The following is a 19253-nucleotide window of genomic DNA, read 5'->3' as shown; positions in this document are numbered from 1 at the left end:
GATTATTGAAAAGTTCAACTTCAACAACGTTCAAGTATTGAGTCTTCATTGTAGTGTGCAATGGGAAGTCTGGAGAGACAAGAAGGTGCATATGACTGAACAACTCCCTATGAATTACAGTGTTCATTAATGTATCTTAATGACCATAGCAAACTTTCAGCTGTAGCAACCCATCCTTCCCCATCTCTGTTTGTTATATCAAGGGTTTACTGTACTTGAGTGCATTGAGTCTTGAAATTTAGAAATAAATTTATAGATTTGTTTGCATTATAACAAATGAAAATATAGTGTTGTGTATATGTGTTTACACATACCAAAATATTTTTCTTCTCATCATACCAGGAATTCCTGATGACAGAGAAGGTCTGTTTGACACCATACAAAGGAGTAAAAACCACTATCAGAAGAGAGCTTACCAGTGCATCAAGTGCATGGTGGCACTTTTCTCTTCATGTTTGGCAGCCCAGCAAATGTTGAACTCAAATGGTGACTTAAAGGTGAGACAAATAAACAGATAGAGGCCAAACTGTAGAGTTTTTGTTTGTACAGTTTATTCATAATCTTTTAATGCACTTTTAGTCTATTAATGATCATATTTTCATGTTTTTTTGTAATATTTTTTCATGATTTCATCCAAATCAAATGTGAAACCTATGAATGATGTTATAGAAGTTTCTTTTAACTTTACATTATCTGAAATTAACTTTTGTTTTCCCAATATTGAAACGACTGAGTATGGTAGAAAACTAAGTACAGAAAATTTTCACTTAAGATTTTTTTCCATTTTCTGTCTGGGAGTCTGAAATTTCTAAAGGTTATCGAGATACTGTATGTTATTGCATAGCTCTTGCTTTTAGAGGCTTAAGTCTTATTTCCATAATGATTGATTTGAAAATATAAGTTTTTATAATAGCATAGCAATCATTAAAGCATAGCAGATTTTACCAGAAATGTGCACCTAGAAAGATGGAATAGTGATACTATGCCATTATAACATTTCAAAACCCTCTAATATAAGAACCCTAGATGACATGAAGATTTTGTGGGTAAGGATCACAGTAGCACCTCATCCACACTGTTGTAATTTACCAGTCGTCTGCTGGTCACCACGGTATTTCATTAGTAATTCACTAACACTCAGTGCCACAGAGTCGAGGTTATCCTCATGGCATGAGTGTATATTAATACTAAGATACGATATCCATCATAGCAGGCAATAGAGGAGTGGAAACATAAATATCGTGGTAAAAGCAACACGCAAGCTAAAAGGGTCACAAGAAGAAGCTGCTGAGTCGCTGTCAGTGTAGCGTGTTGTTGCTACTCCGTAAGTAAGGGCAGTGAAGCGAGTGGTGACAACTCAGGAACTGATTTATTTAGAGAACACAGGTTGTATTTATAACCTACGATCAGGATCACACAGTGCTGGTCAACCAATCACAGGAGAGTTCTTGCAAACTAGGCCAGTGCATGAACCCACCAATAGCAAGCTACCAGCAGCCCATTACTCTCGTTTATGACCTTAAGACTAAAGTGGTGTTTGTAGGTGCATAGTAGCCACGCACCTACAATACAACCCTCCTTCATCGAAGATGATCAGGAACACGTGAGAGGGGACGGCCCGCCCTGGAGAACCGTATAGGAGGACGGTCGTCATCTTGGAGGTACGCCGACTTGATGTGATCTATCGAGACCCAATCATCAGCCCCCTTGATGCGCAGCAGAAACGCCTTCTCCCTTCTCTCGATCTCTTCGTAGGGGCCGGAGTAAGGAGGGGTAAGTGGTGGTTTAACGGCGTCGGTGCATAGAAAGACATATTTCAACGTATGGAGATCAAGGGGAACGTACCGATGTTGGGGCGGCCTGTACGTCTGTCTGCATGGGGCATGCCTCCCGACAATGCGCAGCAGCCGGGCCAAGTCATAACCTGAGGGAGAATGCGGGAAAAACTCACCAGGAACCACGAGGGGGTCTCCATAAACTATCTCTGCAGGTGAGGCGTCGAGTCCTTCCTTTGGAGCTGTACATAATCCGAGGAGAACCCAGGGAAGCTGCTACAACAGGACATCAGTGCAGCCTTGAGGGTCCTGTGAAAATGCTCCACCATGCCGTTCACCTCCGGATTATAAGCTGTGGTGTGATGGATGGAGGTGCCTAGCAACTCACCTAGGGACGTCCACAGCTGCGAGGTGAAAGCAGAGCCACGGTCGGACATGATGTGGTCAGGAACGCCAAATCTTGCAATCCACCCAGAGAGCAGGACGCAGAAGTGGCGTCGGACATCGGCACAGCTTCAGGCCACCTTGTCGAACGGTTGATGATGGTGAAAAGGTACCAGTGTCCCTCTGAAGGAGGCAGGTGACCCACAATATCAACGTGAATGTGTGCCTCTGGGTTTTGGAGGCCTGGCATGCAGGGCAGGCCTGAGCCCAGTTCTTCGCGTCTTTGGAGATGCCGTGCCACACAAATTTCTGTTTGAGGAGGCAAGCTGTTGCACGTCATGAGGGATGTGACAAACCGTGAATGAGGCCGAACACATGGCGGCGGAGCGATGCCGGTATCCACGGGCGTGGTCTACCTGTGCTGACATCCCAGAGGATAGTGGTTCCGTCCTCATCCACTGGGACGTCCTCCCAAGTGAGGGAGGTGATGGATGTTCTGCAAGCCGCTGTCTCCGGGTCCTTTTTCTGCACCTCGGACAGGTGGTGGTAGTCGAGGCCCAACTATACAATACCGATGGGGACCCTGGAAAGAGCATCAGCTACAGGATTCTTCTTACCTGGCAGGTGACAAAGGGAACAGTTGAACTCGGCAATGGCGGAGAGATGACAACTCTGCCGGGGAGACCACACATCACCTTGTCTCGTGAAAGCATGGACAAGGGGCATGTGGTCAATCTGGATGGTGAAAGTGGCGCCCTTGAGAAAATTCCGAAAGAGTAGTTCGTCTTCAACAACTTACGGCTGAAGAAACCCAGAGGACGGGGCCGGCCTTGTACAACCTGCTCAAGAACAGCTCCAATGGCGACGTTACTGGCGTTCGTGGTGAGTAAGAGGGGCTTTCCCGGGACGGGAAAAGCGAGAAGGGCTGTAGCGGCAAGAGCGTCCTTAGCCTTCTGAAATAATTCCACTTGCGAGTTGCCCCATGTCAAGATCTTAGGTTTCCCGGCCATCATGGCCCCCATGATGGAAGCGACGCAAGGCAGGAAACAGTGGTAGTAGTTAACCATTCCCACAAATTCCTGAAGGGCCTTGATCGTGGTTGGAGTGGGGAATTTCTTGATTGCCATTACCTTGTCTGGGAGAGGCAAAACACGTGCTGGAGAGAGGTGGTGCCTGAGGAAGTCCACTTCACCGACGCCGAAAACGCATTTGTCGTACCGCACGACCAAACCGTTCCGCTGCAGGTGGTCTAACACTGTAGAGAGGTGTTACCGGTGTTCTTGTTGAGAAGAGGAGTAGATGAGGATGTCGTCTATGTAGCACACACAGAAGGGCAGGTTGCCTAAAATGCCGTCCTTCATGCGCTGGAAAGTGGCCCCCGCATTCCTATAATTAAAGGTAAATTTACCAAAAGGCGTGGTGACGGCGGTTTTTGGCTTGTCCTCTTCGTGCAATGGCACCTGGTAATACCCCTTCAGTAAGTCAAGCTTTGAGAAGATTTTGGCGCCGTGAAGGAAAGAGGTGAGGTCAGTGATGTTGGGAAGCGGGTAGTGGTCAGGTTCCGTCTGCATGTTAAGGCGCCTATAGTCTCCACAAGGTCTGAGAGAGCCATCCTTTTTTGTAACTATGTGGAGCAGTGATGCCCAGGGACTTGGCGCCTTTGGCAAATACCCAGGCGCTCCAACTCTGCAAAAGTTTGTTTTGCCGCGATGAGCTTGTCGGGAGACAAACGACGAAACCTGGAAAACACTGGAGGACCAGACGTCTTGATGTGGTGGTAAATGCCGTGTCTGACCGGCACCTGCGGGTGTTGGCAAAGCTCGGGCTTGAAAATGTCGGGGTAGGAGTCCCTGAGGTGCGCGAAGGCATCCGTGGGGTCAATCACGTGGAAGGTGAGGTCATCTGGAGCAGCTGCAATAGGAGTGGCGGCGAGGGAAACCGCATCAAGCAACCTAGCTCTGGAGACGTCGACGAGAAGCTGGTAGTTGGCTAGGAAGTCTGCCCCTAGGAGAGGGAGACTTACATTGGCCACCACGAAGTTCCACCAATACTTATGGTTGCCAATATGGATGTAGAGGTGCTGGCGGCCGTACGTAAGAATTGGTGTGCCGTTGACTGCCGTTAGCCTAACATCCGTCGGCGGTAGATGGGGCTTCCTCCACTGTGAGGCTGGCAGGAGGGAACGACCAGCGCCTGTGTCTACTAGGAAACGAAAAGCATTAATGGGGTCACGGAGAAAGAAAGTAGTTGCTCCCCCCGGGGGCTGCCGCAACCTGCGACAACGTTCTTACATGTTTTTTGGCCAGGTACAACCAGGTTTGCAGTTTCTAGCATCAGGACTGAACATGGCATGAAAGTAACATAAGACTGTCAACAAACTTCCCATACCTTGGCTGCTGCCGCGGACATGACTGATGGTTGTGCTGCTGCCGAGTGAGAGACTGGCGGGCACTGGCAGAATTGCTGTTGATTGCTGTACATCCGTCATCCTCCGGCGGGGCTGCCGGTGACATGGTAGACTGCATGGTGTTGGTGTGGTGGTGAACTGCAACTTGTGCGTCGTTCAAACAGTCCACCAATTTCTGCAGGTCATCTTCGTCCATCTCCTCCGCATTGGGTATGACAGCACGAATAGACTCTGGGAGGCAGAGAAGCCACAGGGCTCACAACAGGTCAAGTTTCCTTTCAGATCCATCAGCTGCTAGAGGAAGCCTTGCCAGTGCTTTCATCTCGAGGAGAACCTCGGAAGGCCTCTGGTCACCGAGGGGCTGCTTAGACAGATGCAGGAGCTGTGTTACCCACGACTCTGCAGACAGCGTAAAACGCTGTAGGAGAAATGTCTTCAGGTCACTGTATTGAATGGCAGCGTCGCCCTTGGAAACCAACCATTCCAAGATGCAGGGAAAAAGGTCCTCGGGGAGGGATGTGAGGATGTGGTCCGCTTTCGTAGTCAAGCTGGTGATCCTTTTTATGTGGAATTGTATCTCCACTCACCAGAACCACGTAGGGGCGTCGAACACTAAGAAAGGCAGGAGCTGAACCTGTGCTGCCGCAGCAGGAGAGAGGAGGGTGGTATGACGTTGTCAGTCTCCATGGCGAAGGAAAACGACGGGTCACTCCGGAGTTACCAATGTAGTATGTCATTGCTACTCCGTAAGTAAGGGCAGTGAAGCGAGTGGTGACAACTCAGGAACTGATTTATTCAGAGAACACAGGTTGTATTTATAACCTACGATCAGGATCACACAGTGCTGGTCAACCAATCACAGGAAAGTTCATGCAAACTAGGTCAGTGCATGAACCCACCAATAGCAAGCCACCAGCAGCCCGTTACTCTTGTTTATGACCCTTAAGACTAAAGTGGTGTTTGTAGATGCATAGTAACCACACACCTACACGAGTCTCTGCCTCATCTGTGGCCGATCTCATCTCTGCTTTATTTTTTGGTATTCCATGCAAGATTTCACTTTATACATTACAAAACAATCCTTTCTTGGGGGCAAGGTTTGTAAAAAAGCTAATAGAAATGTTGTTTTGTGAACATAAATGCATATATAATACAGTAACACCACCTGGAGAGGTGGTGTTCCCAACAACCTGATAGCAACCTCGTTACCGTCCCTTCAAGCGTTCATGGATGCCATTTTGCAGTAGGAGGTTGCTCTGATGTTGTTAAAGTTTCTTGGATCCAGCTCCTGGCAGCCATTGAGCACTTTTATGTGGGCTACCAACCTCCACCTGCCAACAGCAACGAATGTTTGTGGATGCTATTTTACAAAGGTTGGTATGCAAGCAGGAGGTTGTTGTACAAACATAGACAACAAATATCCCCTTTAGCCCATAAATTCCTGTGAAAAGCCCACATGGTAAAAAAAAAAAAAAATCTGCTTCTTGGATCTGACCCCAGAGCTCCTACCTATCAGCCAGCTGTGGAACTCTCTGGCGCGCAGTTTGAAATTGCGTCTGACGCTCAGTTTGAAAATGCGGTTGGGCCCAATCGCGTATAAGCAAACTGATCACGCAAATTAAATTAATTATAATGTTTTTTCGGCCACGTTATAACAAAAACGCGTAAATCGAGTTACCTGTATGTGTGTATATATATATATATATATATATATATATATATATATATATATATATATATATATATATATATATATATATATATATGTTGTGCCCAATAGCGATAATGGTACATTAACGTTAATGGGCAAGGGAGCCCTGCCCAGTACGGCTAATTGTATAGTTCGATTAATGTTAATGCGCTGCCCATTAAAGTTAATGTAAAATTATTGCTATTGGGCACAACATATACATATGGGTATACAGTGATCCCTCGTTTATCATGGTTAATGGATACCAGAACACCGCGAAAAGGTGAAAATCTGCGAAGAAGGATTTATTCCCCCATCCCTTACCCCCCAGAAATTTTGGTGTATGTGTATGTGGGTACCAGAATGTTTAAGATATGTGAATAGTATTTATACTTTACATTACATATGCAGTATTTTACTTAAATCTATTTGATTATAAAACCTTATACAGTAATTATACATTCTCTCTCTCTCTCTCTCTCTCTCTCTCTCTCTCTCTCTCTCTCTCTCTCTCTCTCTCTCTCTCTCTCTCTCTCTCTCTCTCTCTCTCTCTCTCTCTCTCTCTCTCTCTCTCTCTCTCTCTCTCTCTCTCTCTCGATGTGTAACACTTACCCTCTTCTGGCCTCTTTGATCATATACAAAAGTTTCACTTTTTCACCGATGGTCATCATCTTCCTCTTCTTCTTGGGCTCACTAGAGGAAGCTTTCGCAGGGGCACAGGGCTTAGGCAGCATTTTAAGGGCTTAACGAATCACTACTTAAACAAAAATAGTTGTCACGAACACAACACTAAGATAGCTACAGTATGCAAAAGTCAACAACGGGGACGAGACTGGCAAGATACAACCAAGGCCCATGGAATAGAAGGTTGACCTACAAGGCATTCAAAATGGGTGTAATATGACCATCCGTGACGTCAGTGGGTTCACAAGTGTTCATAGCGGGGGCGTTGGTTCAGTTAGCAAGCTGCCTGATAGGTGGTCACGTGCTTCTCTCTCCCATTCTCTCTCTGTGCCGCACCAACATCGGTCACAATGCCGAGTTGTGCAGTGCGTGACTGTTGTAATTATCAGTAGTATATAATATGTAGTATGTGATAAATGAAAACCACTTTTTTTTTTTTTTTTTCACCCTGGTAATTTTGCACTAAAGACATTAGTAAATTTCTGATGTCTAGTTATTGAGAAGTAAATTTCTGATGTCTCGTTATTGAGAGGTCCCATTCAGTTACTTGTGTAGATAACTGTAAGTTGCCTCAGTTATATATGTAACATAAAAATGAAATAATAATAATAATAAAACCAAAAAAGCAAAACTACATTAATATTAATAATAATAATAACAAAAGTTTAGTAATAATAATGATAATAATAATTAATAACAGCAAAAGTATTAATATCATAAAAAGCTAGGGCTAGTGACATCAGCAGGTTCACCAACAGGGAGCATCCTCCCAGGACGTGTCTTTCTTACACAGAAACCTCACGATCTCCCTCTGCCCGCTGAGCAAATCATACTTAACTGACACAGGAGCCAAGTTTTGTCAAAGCTTCTCTGCCTCCTATTACCGCCCAACACCCTCTATATATATATATATATATATATATATATATATATATATATATATATATATATATATATATGTATGTATGTATGTATGTATGTATATATATATATATATATATATATATATATATATATATATATATATATATATATATATATATATATATATATATATATATATATATATATATATATATATATATATATATATATATATATATATATATATATATATATATATATATACAGTAAGGTCCCGGTTACGCCGATCTCGAGTTACGTCAAACTCGCACTTACGTCAGTCCACTATAAGGCAATTTAAGATTTAAAAATTGAAAATTTATAAATCATAAAGCGCGGGTTTATTGTTATTGTTGGCCGCCAGGCGTCACTAGTGGTTATCCACCACACCGCCCACCTCATGCTTGAATACAATAACACTCTACGTACCTCAGTTCCACCACACCGTCGCCCCTGGCAAGAGTGTTCCTACATCTGCGTTTGCTGACTATCTTAGCATCTTGCTCAATGCCAGCAAAAAAAAAACCTGAGTGATACCAGTAATGCTAAGAAAAGGAAAACCATTACGCTACAAGAAAAAGTGGACATAATTAAAAGACATGAGAAGGGAGGCAGCAGCTGTGTGTGAGGGAGTGAAGAAGAAAATGGGAAGCCCGTTACCATGACAACGGGGAGGTTGACGACCTTGAGGGCTTGCGCACCTATCACAACAATAACAACTCCGGAGCGCACTTGTACCGTCTGCGCTTGTTTGCTGATCCCTATTGCCCTTTCCTATTGCATTTCCTGCCCCGCTGCCCACGCTTCTACTCCCACTGCACTGCACTACGCTCTTAGCTGTCCGCCCTGAGCGTGACAACATTCGACCTTCCTACCCTCCTCAGGCGTCCACCCCTCTGGCAACATGCAGTCCTTCGCGTTCGCGGCCCTGATCAACAACAAAAACAAGCTTGTGTTTCATATTCCTACATACTTGTAAATAATATAACAATATAACCTTTTACTTATATAACGCTTCTACTCCTACCGCACTCCACAAAGCCCCCAGCTGTCCGCCCTGGGCGTCACAACATTCGACCTGCCCACCTTCTGGCGCCCCTCTCGGCAACCTGCAGTCCTTCGCGTTCGCGGCCCTAATCAATATATTCCTACATAGTTGTAAATAATATACCTGAATAACCATAAAAATTATTGGTTGAAAACTCGATAATATGCTTTGAAAGTACAAAAACTCGAGATACGTACAAAATCGACTTACGTCATGTTTCAGGAATATAACTCTGACGTAACTCGGGACCTTACTGTATATATATATATATATATATATATATATATATATATATGTGTGTGTGTGTGTGTGTGTGTGTATTTACCTAATTGTAACATACGGGAAAAGAGCTATGCTCGTACTGTCCCGTCTCCATATCTACTAATGTCCAGCTTTTTCTTAAAATCATGAATATTCCTTGCGTTGACCACTTCCACGTCTAAACTATTCCATGCTTCCACCCTTCTATGAGGGAAGCTATATTTTTCACATCTCTCCTATAAGTGGCCATTTTAGTTTTTTCCCATGCCCTCTCGACATTCTTTCATTCCACATACACAGATCTTCCCTATCCATTTTTCCATGCCAATCATCACTCTGTATATTGCTATCAGGTCTCCCTTTCTTCTGTTTTCCAGGGTCGGAAGTTGCATTCTGTTCAGTCTGTCTTCATAAGTCAAATCTCTTAAGTCAGGCACCATTTTGTTGCAGCCCTCTGTACTTTCTCTAGTTTCCTTATGTGTTTCTTTAAGTTTGGAGCCCACTGTATTGTTGCATATTCAAGCCTTGGTCTTATCATTGCAGTAATTATTTTCTTCATCATTTCTTCATCTAAATATACGAACGCCACTCTTATGTTCCTCAATAAGTTCAATACTTCTCCAATTATTTTGTTTATATGTCTCTCTGGCGATAGGTCATTGGTAATTGTCACCCCAAGGTCTTTTTCTTCATGACTGGTTTTTATGTCTTCATTTCCTACTCCTGATTCTTCTTTCACTCTTGCCAAACTCTAATTTCTTGCATTTTGTCGTGTTGAACTCCATTTGCCATGTACAGCTCCATTTCCATATTCTGTCCAAGTCTTCCTGGAGTAGTTCGCAATCTTTGTCACATCTCACTTTTCTTAACAATTTTGCATCGTCTGCAAATAGGCTTACATAACTGGACACCCCATCCACCATGTCATTTATGTAGACCGCAAACATTACTGGTGCCAACACTGATCCCTGTGGGACTCCACTCTCCACCAAGCCCCATTCTGATGGTCTGTCCTTAATTATTGTTCTCATTTCTCTTCCTACCAAAAGTCTTCCATCCATTTTAGTAAACTGCCATGCACTCCTCCTACCATTTCAAGTTTCCAGATCAGTCTCCGTGTGGTACCTTATCAAAGGCCTTTTTAAATCCAGATATATTCCATCAGCCCAACCATCTCTTTCCTGTATTACATCTATCACCCTCGAATAGTAACATATCAGGTTTGTCGTGCATGAACGCCTTTTTCTAAAACCAAATTGACACTCACAAAGTATGTCATTTTTCTCCAAGAAGTCTGTCCATCTATTCTTCACCACCCTCTCACACATCTTAGCTACCACACTTGTAAGTGACACTGGTCTATAGTTCAATGGGTCTCTCTTGTTACCTGATTTATAAATTGGGACAATGTTAGCTCTTTTCCAGTCTTGGGCACTACACCTTCCCTTAATGAGGCATCAATTACTTCACAAACTTTTTCTGCCAGTTGCTCCTGCATTCTCTTAAAATCCATCCTGATACCCCATCAGGTCCCACAGCTTTTCTCACTTCTAAACTCCCCATCATATTCTTGATCTCCTCCACAGTTACTTGAAACTCCTTCATAATCCCTTTCTGTTCCATTACCAGTGGTTTGTCAAAAGCAGTCTCCTTTGTGAATACCTTCCGAAAGCATCCATTCATAGCCTCTGCCATTTCCCTGGGATCCTCACTGCAAACTCCATTTACTTCTAAACTTTCAATACTTTCTCTATTTTTGATGTTGTTGTTCACATGTCTGTAAAAAAGCCTTGGTTGGTCTTTACATTTATCAATTATATCCTTTTCTTGTTTCTTTCTTTCTTCTCTTCTAATCAACACATATTCATTTCTTGCTCTTTTGTAACTTTCCACTGCTTAATCCGTCTTTTCCTTCTCCACCTCTTCCATGCATCCTCTTTTCTTGTTCTAGCCTTTTCACATCTATCGTTAAACCAGTCCTGCTTTCCAACTTCTCTATGTTGTCTTATTGGTACAAATTTTTCTCACCTTCTTTGTATATTTTTATAAATTCCTTCCACTTTTCATTTGCTCCTTAGCACTCTTGAATTTCATCCAATTTGTCTCTTGAAAGAATTTCTTTAGGTTTCCAAAATCTGTCTTGGCATAATTCCATCTTCCCACTTTATATTCTTCATTTCTTCTAGATTTCTCTTCATCTATCACCTTGAACTCCAAAACTGCATGATCACTCTTTGCTAAAGGGCACTCCACCCTCATCTCCTCAATGACCATTGGCTCTGTACTAAAGACCAAGTCCAGTCTTGACGATGCTCCCTCTCCTCCACACCTAGTATCTTCTTTGACCCACTGAGTTAACACATTTTTCATTGCCAGTGTCTTGAATTTCATCCAATTTGTCTCTTGAAAGAATTTCCTTAGGTTTCCAAAATCTGTCTTGGCATAATTCCATCTTCCCACTTTATATTCTTCATTTCTTCTAGATTTCTCTTCATCTATCACCTTGAACTCCAAAACTGCATGATCACTCTTTGCTAAAGGGCACTCCACCCTCATCTCCTCAATGACCATTGGCTCTGTACTAAAGACCAAGTCCAGTCTTGACGATGCTCCCTCTCCTGCAAACCTAGTATCTTCTTTGACCCACTGAGTTAACACATTTTCCATTGCCAGTGTCAATAGTCTCTGATCCCTCCATTGACCAGTCCTCCCAACACACCTCTTTACAATTAAAATCTCCCATCATTATAGTTCGTTCACAGCCACCCAACATTTCTTCCAGACATGTTCCTGTATCTCTTATCATTTCTTCATATTCCTGTACTGACCATGCATTTGTCTTAGGTGGTATGTACACCACTATGTAGTGCCTCTTTTTTCTTTCATTAGTTTCTGCTCTGATCTTTAGCACTTCTGCCTTTCCCATACCTTCTTTCACTTGATCCACCTTTATATCTTTTTAACCAGCAACATCACTCCTCCTCCCATCTTACCTACTCTATTTCTTTTCCAAACATTATATTTCCTTCTCCAACCATCATCAGGTCTTCTCCTCTCTCAGTTTTGTTTCAGTAAGACCCACAATATCTGGGTTCTTGTCCTCAAGTAATCGTTGAGTTCTAAAATCCCCGATATCACTCCATTTATGTTGGAATACATTACATTCCACTCATACGTAAGTTTCTTTAGTCCTTTCTTACTGTACTTTTCTGGGTTATGAACCACTTCCTCAGTCTCATATCCAAGATTCTCCAGAAAACTCTTTCTTCTCCTCTTCTGTCCTCTCTTCATTTTTTTTCAAAGCCTCCTTCCTCAACTCATTTAACATTTCTCTTTCCTTTTCACCGAGATCTCTTCTCAACCAAATCTTCCTTGTTGTTTCCTGCTGGGCTAACCTCCATGACTTCTCCACCAATTCATCTACATCCTTTTGTGACTTAAATTTGATTCTTACTGGCCTCATACCTTCTCCTGTGAACTTTCCAATTCTATGGAAGTCCTCTATTTCTTGTACTAGGTCTTTTCCCTCCTCCTGCACCACATTAATGATATTATTTATCACCTTTTTTATGTTTTTCTCTCTCCATTTTACTCGGTGTCTTATCCTCCTCCACACCAAATATCACCACACATCTCTTTTTGTCTACAGTTTCCCTCACCAATGTCTCATTTGACTTAATAACCTTCACCACTTTCTCAGCAATCTTCTCTTCTATGATCTGTTGATCTATAATTTCAGCAAGGCCCAAAGTTTTCTCCCAGACTCTTTGATTTCCTTTTCCAGACTTGCAACTTTGTAATTTACCTCCTTTCTTTCCACTTCCTGACTTTTTTTCCATTCAGCCTGCTTCTCCATCACTTTTCCTAAAGATTCTCCACATTTGTCGCAATTCACTTTAATTAACTTAACTTCCTCTTTCAGTACTGCATTTTCTGTCTTCATTTCAGCGCACTCTTTCAGCACATTGTTATGACTCTTTTCCAGTTTGCCATACTTTTCAAATAGTTTTTCAATTTTTCCTTCTAATTCCAGAATTTTCTTGACATAGACGCTCTTTTCCATTGTACCTTGGAAGCCTGTGAAGTCTAATTTCTCTTCTGAATATGCGGCCGCCATGTTGCGCAGATGTAAACACTCCCAGCTGATGGTTCCAACGCAGGTTACAGTTAAAATTCACCTTCCCTGGACATTACTTCCTTCTCAACAGTTAACATATGGAGACGGGACAAACATTACATGCTCCTTACCCACCTTAGTTACTCTTAGGCAACGGCAGCAGTAGCAGTAAAGATGATTTCTCCGGAGCTCAGCGACCGCGTCTTTTGTGTGTGTGTGTGTGTGTGTGTGTGTGTGTGTGTGTGTATATATATATATATATATATATATATATATATATATATATATATATATATATATATATATATATATATATATATATATATATATATATATATATATATATATATATATATATATATATATATATATATATGTATATGTATGTATGTATGTCTCCTCTTGTTCTTCTCTCTTCTAATGTGGTCAGCCCCAGCTTCCTCAGTCTTTCCTCATAGTCTAACTCCCTGAGTCCTGGTACCATCCTTGTTGCCAGCCTCTGTACCCTTTCCATCTTCACATTTTTCTTCATATGCGGTGACCAGACGCAAGCTGCATATTCTAACTAGGGTCTTATTAAGGTACATAATATCTTCTTCATCATTCCTTCATCTAGGTAGTGAAATGCAAGGCCAATATTTTGAAGCATGTTGTATGTTTTCCAAAAAATCATGTTAATGTGTTTCTCCGGTGACAAAGTGTTTTGCACGGTTACTCCTAAGTCTTTCTCCTCATTGGTCTCTTTAATTTTCTCATCACCCAGCCTGTAATCCCTGTTTGGTCTGTATCTACTTCTTCCCATTTTCATAACATGGGTCTTGTCTATATTAAATTCCATCTGCCACTCCTTACTCCACTCATATTTTATCAAGATCTTCCTGTAACTTGTTACAATCTTCCACATTCTTTACTCTCCTCATAATTTTAGTATCGTCTGCAAACATGTTCATGTAACTGTCAATTCCTACTGGCATATCATTAACATAAATCAAAAACATGATGGGACCAAGCACTGACCCTTGTGGAACTCCACTGGTTACCTTCTTCCACTCGGACTTCCTTCCTCTCACCACTGTTCTCATTTCTCTTCCCATTAAGTAATTTTCCATCCATTTTGCTAGTTTATCATTTACTCCTCCAATCATCTTTAGTTTCCACATCAGTCTATTGTGTGGTACTTTATCAAAGGCCTTTCTCAAGTCCAGGTAGATAGCATCCACCCATCCCTCTCTATGTTGTAGTATGTCAGTCACTCTTGAATAAAACATAATAAATTGGATACACGATCTTCCTTTTCTGAAACCAAACTGTCTTTCACTCAGAATGTTTTCACTTTCTAGATACTCACTCCACTTAGCTTTAATTACTTCTTCACATACCTTGCACAATATACTAGTCAACGATACTGGTCTATAATTTAGCGGTTCCATTCTACTACCATTCTTATATATAGGCACAATGTCAGCTCTTTTCCACTCTTTCGGGACTAATCCTGTTCGTATGGAGGTTTCCACAATATCAAATACGGGGTTCAACAATTGATCCTTACATTCATTTAGCAACCTCCCAGATATGCCATCAGGCCCCATTGATTTATTAATATCCAGATTGCTTATAATTTTCCTTACATCTTCCTTAGTAACCATGATGTCCTGCATTTGCTTTATTTCCGTAGGCCTTCCTCCCATAAAATGCTCCTCCTTTGTAAACACTTTGCAAAAGTTGTCGTTCAAAATTTCAGCTATATCTCCAGCATCCTCATATACTTCTTCCCATTTTTACCTTTTCTATTGCCTCCTTATATTTAGTTTTCCATTTATGAATTTGTAAAACATTTTGGGTCACTATCACAGTTTTCCACCACCCTCTGTTCATATTCCTTCTGTGCTGTTCTCCTTACTTCAACATATCTATTCCTTGCTGTTTTGTAAACTTCTCTTGATAATACATCACTGTTTTTCTTAAGTTTCTTCCATGCCTTTTCTTTGTTCTTTTTGCTTCTTCACAATTTCTATTAAACCACTGTTTATTATTTAAAGTCCTCTTTCTGTAATATGGCACAAACTTTTCACAGCAGAGTTATACAAATCCATAAATTTATCGTATTTCAATTGCATATCCCTTTCCTGGTATACCACGGACCAGTCAATTTCATTAAAGAACTCCCTTATATGGTTATAATTTGCCCTAATATAATTTAATTTTTCCTCCTGCGTTCCACAATCTTATTCGTGCTTAATTCCGTATCCAGCTCAAAGCTTAGGACATCATGATCGCTTCTCCCCAAGGGACATTTATGTTCAATTTCCTCTTTAGAGAGATGCCCCTGGTAAATACCAAATCCAACCTTGCTGCAACATCTTGTCCCCTGCACCTTGTTGGTGATCTCACCCACTGTGTCATCAAGTTATTTGTTGCTACCTTTAACAATTCCTCTGCCCACTCACCACCGTTCACCACTTCGTAGTCTTCCCACACTATTTCTTTGCAATTAAAGTCTCCGACTATCATCACTCTATCCTTTCTGATGAGTTCTTGCTTCATTCTGTCTAGAGTATTTCTCATCACCATTTGGTACTGTTCATATTCCCAAGCACTGGTTCTGGGTGGTATGTATACTGTTATAATATTAATGTCCCTCTTGCCATCTGTTATAAGCATACTTATCACTTCCTCATTTCTCTTACTATAGTTCACCTCCTTCACTATCAGATCTTCCTTAGTAAGAACCATTATACCACCACCTTTATTTTTTCTATCATTTCTCCATACTTTGTAGTGTTTTACAACAAACCAGTCTAGCTTTATTTCGGCCTTAGCTTTGTTTCCACTACACACATTATGTCCGGTTCGTTATTTCTTAGGTAATCCATACATTCTAGCCTCTTAGACAGAAATCCATCTATATTCATGTAAGTCACTTGTATTCCATTCCTAGTCTCTTTCTTCCATGTAATGTCTATTCCGTCTGTTTTATCCACCACTTCTTTAGCCTCCCATTTCTCATCCTCCAAAAACTTGGTCTTTTCCTCCTCTGTTCTTTCGTCATTCCTCTCTTTCACTTCAGTTACAAGCTCTTTCATTTTCATTCGCTCATCCTGTGACATATTTCTTCTTATGTAAATTGTTTTGGTTTCCTCAGAGTCCTTAAGTTTCCAAGCCCTCCTCAACAAGGCCTCAGCTGCCACCTGAGACTTTAATTTCAATTTTAATGGTCTATTCTTGCCTTCCTCAAAAGCTCCCAATCTCACACTTTCTTCTACCTCAGCATATAGGTCCTCTTCCTCCACAGAGATCTTATTCAGTAAAGACTTAATCCTGTCATTTCCTTATTCCTCCTATCCTGCTAGTTCCTGTTAGTTTCCTCCCTCAATCCTGTTATGATCACACATTTTTTCTTTTCAGCAATATCTCTCACCACATACTCATTTTCCTTTAGTGCCTTTACCATTTCACTCTGCGTAATCACTTTATTTTCCTCTTTCTGCTTTTTCACTAGCTACCTAAAGGACCTTTGTACCTCCTGATGTTCATGGTTCACTTCTTTCATCCTGGCATCAATTAGATTAAGGCATTCCTCCTTCCTCAAGTCCCTTCGGATATTTTCATCTCCATTTCTAGGAGTTTAGCCTTCATCTCTTCACATTGTTTCCTTAGTTGTTGGTTTTCTTTCTCCATCTCTACTTTTTCCTTCAATAGCTCTTTATTCGCTATCGTTAACAAGTAGATCTCTTTTTTGAACGAATCATTCTCGGCTATAACTCTATCCAGTTTTTCTTCTATGGACAAAATGTTTAGGAACTTACTTTCCAGTGCCTGAATTCTTGCATCCATATCTAATTTCTCCAGTCCTCTTGGAGTAGTTACAAAACCTTCAAAATCCTTGGGTTGCCTAGGAGTAGCCGCCATGTTTGTTATCGTCAGCTGATTACGGCCAAAACAATCATCGCCCACACTCTCCTCTCAGGGACCACTCTCCATATCCCTCACTTTCAACACTATGCAATAGTAGGACATCAACAGGACACTAACTCAGAGGTACCCGGGCCCTGTAAGACCATAGGTAGTTTCACTTCTTCCCGTCCACAGCCGGAGACGAGCCGTCCTCTTTGTGAAGAAGTGAAGTATGTGCTAGAGAAGCTTTGTTATAATCACCATGAGTAGCTTATATGTGTTTACCTGAAATTGATAAATTTTCTTGTTGGGACAACATTCTGGGTTCACCAAGTTTCCATGCTTTCTCTGCTTGTGGGGTACTAGAATCACTGCTCAGCATTATGTTGAGGTCTGGCTTGTATGAGAAGAATTGGTGCCTTGCAGATCAAGAAATGTCATCAACAGGATACTCTTCCCACTGTTGTACATCAAGATCAGGTTAGACAAGCAGTTCACAGATGTTCTTGACCAGGATGACTTTTTTTTTTTTTTTTTACTTGTGCTAAGCTTTTCCAGGATGACCACAGAGAAGTTGAAAGCTGGCATCTTTGATGATCCTCAAATCTGTCAGCTCATCAGAGATCCAGAATTGAGTGGGACTGAAACTTTGGGATGTTTTTGTTTTGGTCGTGAAGAATTTTCTTGACAACAGTAAGGAGAGGAACTGTGCAGAACTTATCACCAATATGCTGGCTGCTTTCAGAAACTTCAGATGCAAGCATCAAAATGCATTTCTTATTCCCACACATGGATAAGTTTTCTGAGAATCTGGGATCTATGAACAATAAGGGGGAGTGATTCCATCAAGACATGAAAGAGATGGAGACCAGGTATCAGGGATGCTGGGATGCAGTCATGACAGTTGATGACTGTTGAGAACTGTGAAGGGAGACATTCCTGAAGCTCAGCATTCTAAGAGTTTGAATAAATTAAAGTTTAAACCGTGAATTTTTAACAGTGATGACATAACATCCAATTTATATATATCATGGAACTTCACTATTCATACACAATCCAGTCCAGGAGGCTGTTCAAATTGTGATTTACACAAATAGCAATCTTTTTTTTACATAAAAAATAATGTAAACAAGATCAGTGTGCTCCAGACTCACAGTTGATTGTTCATATAAACCTTATGGTAATATTTTTAGCCTAAAATATACTCAGCATTTGTGTGGATATTTTAGTATGTATATATTGTGACCACTTTTTTTTTTTTATTGTTATTACTATTATAATAATAATTATTATTAGTATTAATAATATTAGTAGTAGTAGTATCCTTTATCATTGATGTGTTTTGTTCATTACATTTTTCTTCATCATTTTGTATGCAGAATCACTTGTGGCATCATTGTCAGTTACTCTTCATCTCAGATGATAAAGATGATGAGGATGATGAGAGCACACAGAGGTCCTGGATGTTGTGTTAAGGGGATCACATTAGTTCTAATGAAAGAAAGTCCAGGGGTTTGAATAACACCAAACATTGTGTGGAATGGCTCCAGCATATTCAAAAGACTTCAAAGTAAACAGCATATGACAGATCCCCAAGAATCAAATGGCAACTACCTAGCAAGGTGGGCAGCCTCTGAGTGACTGAACAAAAGCTGGGCTGCACTGGCAATTGAGAGATATGCCACCAGTGATCTTTAATAGACAGACATGAAGCTTCATATATGTAAACAGTGAATAATACAGCAACAATAACAACAAGAATAACAATAAAAAAATAAATATTTGTTGGAGCTATGGCTGCACTATTTTCAACAAAAAGAACAAATAATAGCAAAGTTTTACAAAGCTTGCATGAATGATGCTTAGTCTGCAGAAGCTAGCACAAGACTGACTTGAAGTGATTGCACAATGCAACCAGTAACAATGCAATCCTGTCCAAATTATAGGACGAGCAAGTGAACGATGAGTTGAATTTTATGTGAACAAGTTGGTCAAATGACAAGTTGTGCAGTCAGTGAGATGTACACATGGTTAGTCAGTGTTTATTATTCATTTTACAGTAATGAAAATTCGTAGTGTTTTTAATTAAC

General features: G+C 41.2%; 1 protein-coding gene across 1 annotated transcript in view; it reads left to right on the top strand.

Moving 5' to 3' along the window:
• LOC123514879 overlaps nucleotides 1-19253 on the top strand; it is a 573117-nt gene that overhangs the window by 495623 nt on the left and 58241 nt on the right. Inside the window, exon 90 of the mRNA XM_045273138.1 lies at nucleotides 343-497. Coding sequence (XP_045129073.1) covers nucleotides 343-497 — 155 coding nt within the window. The remainder of the gene's footprint in view (nucleotides 1-342; nucleotides 498-19253) is intronic.

The sequence above is a fragment of the Portunus trituberculatus genome, chromosome 38 (assembly GCF_017591435.1).
Source record: "Portunus trituberculatus isolate SZX2019 chromosome 38, ASM1759143v1, whole genome shotgun sequence".
In the NCBI taxonomy this organism is placed as follows: Eukaryota; Metazoa; Arthropoda; class Malacostraca; order Decapoda; family Portunidae; genus Portunus; species Portunus trituberculatus.
This window is presented reverse-complemented; position numbering and strand designations above follow the sequence as displayed.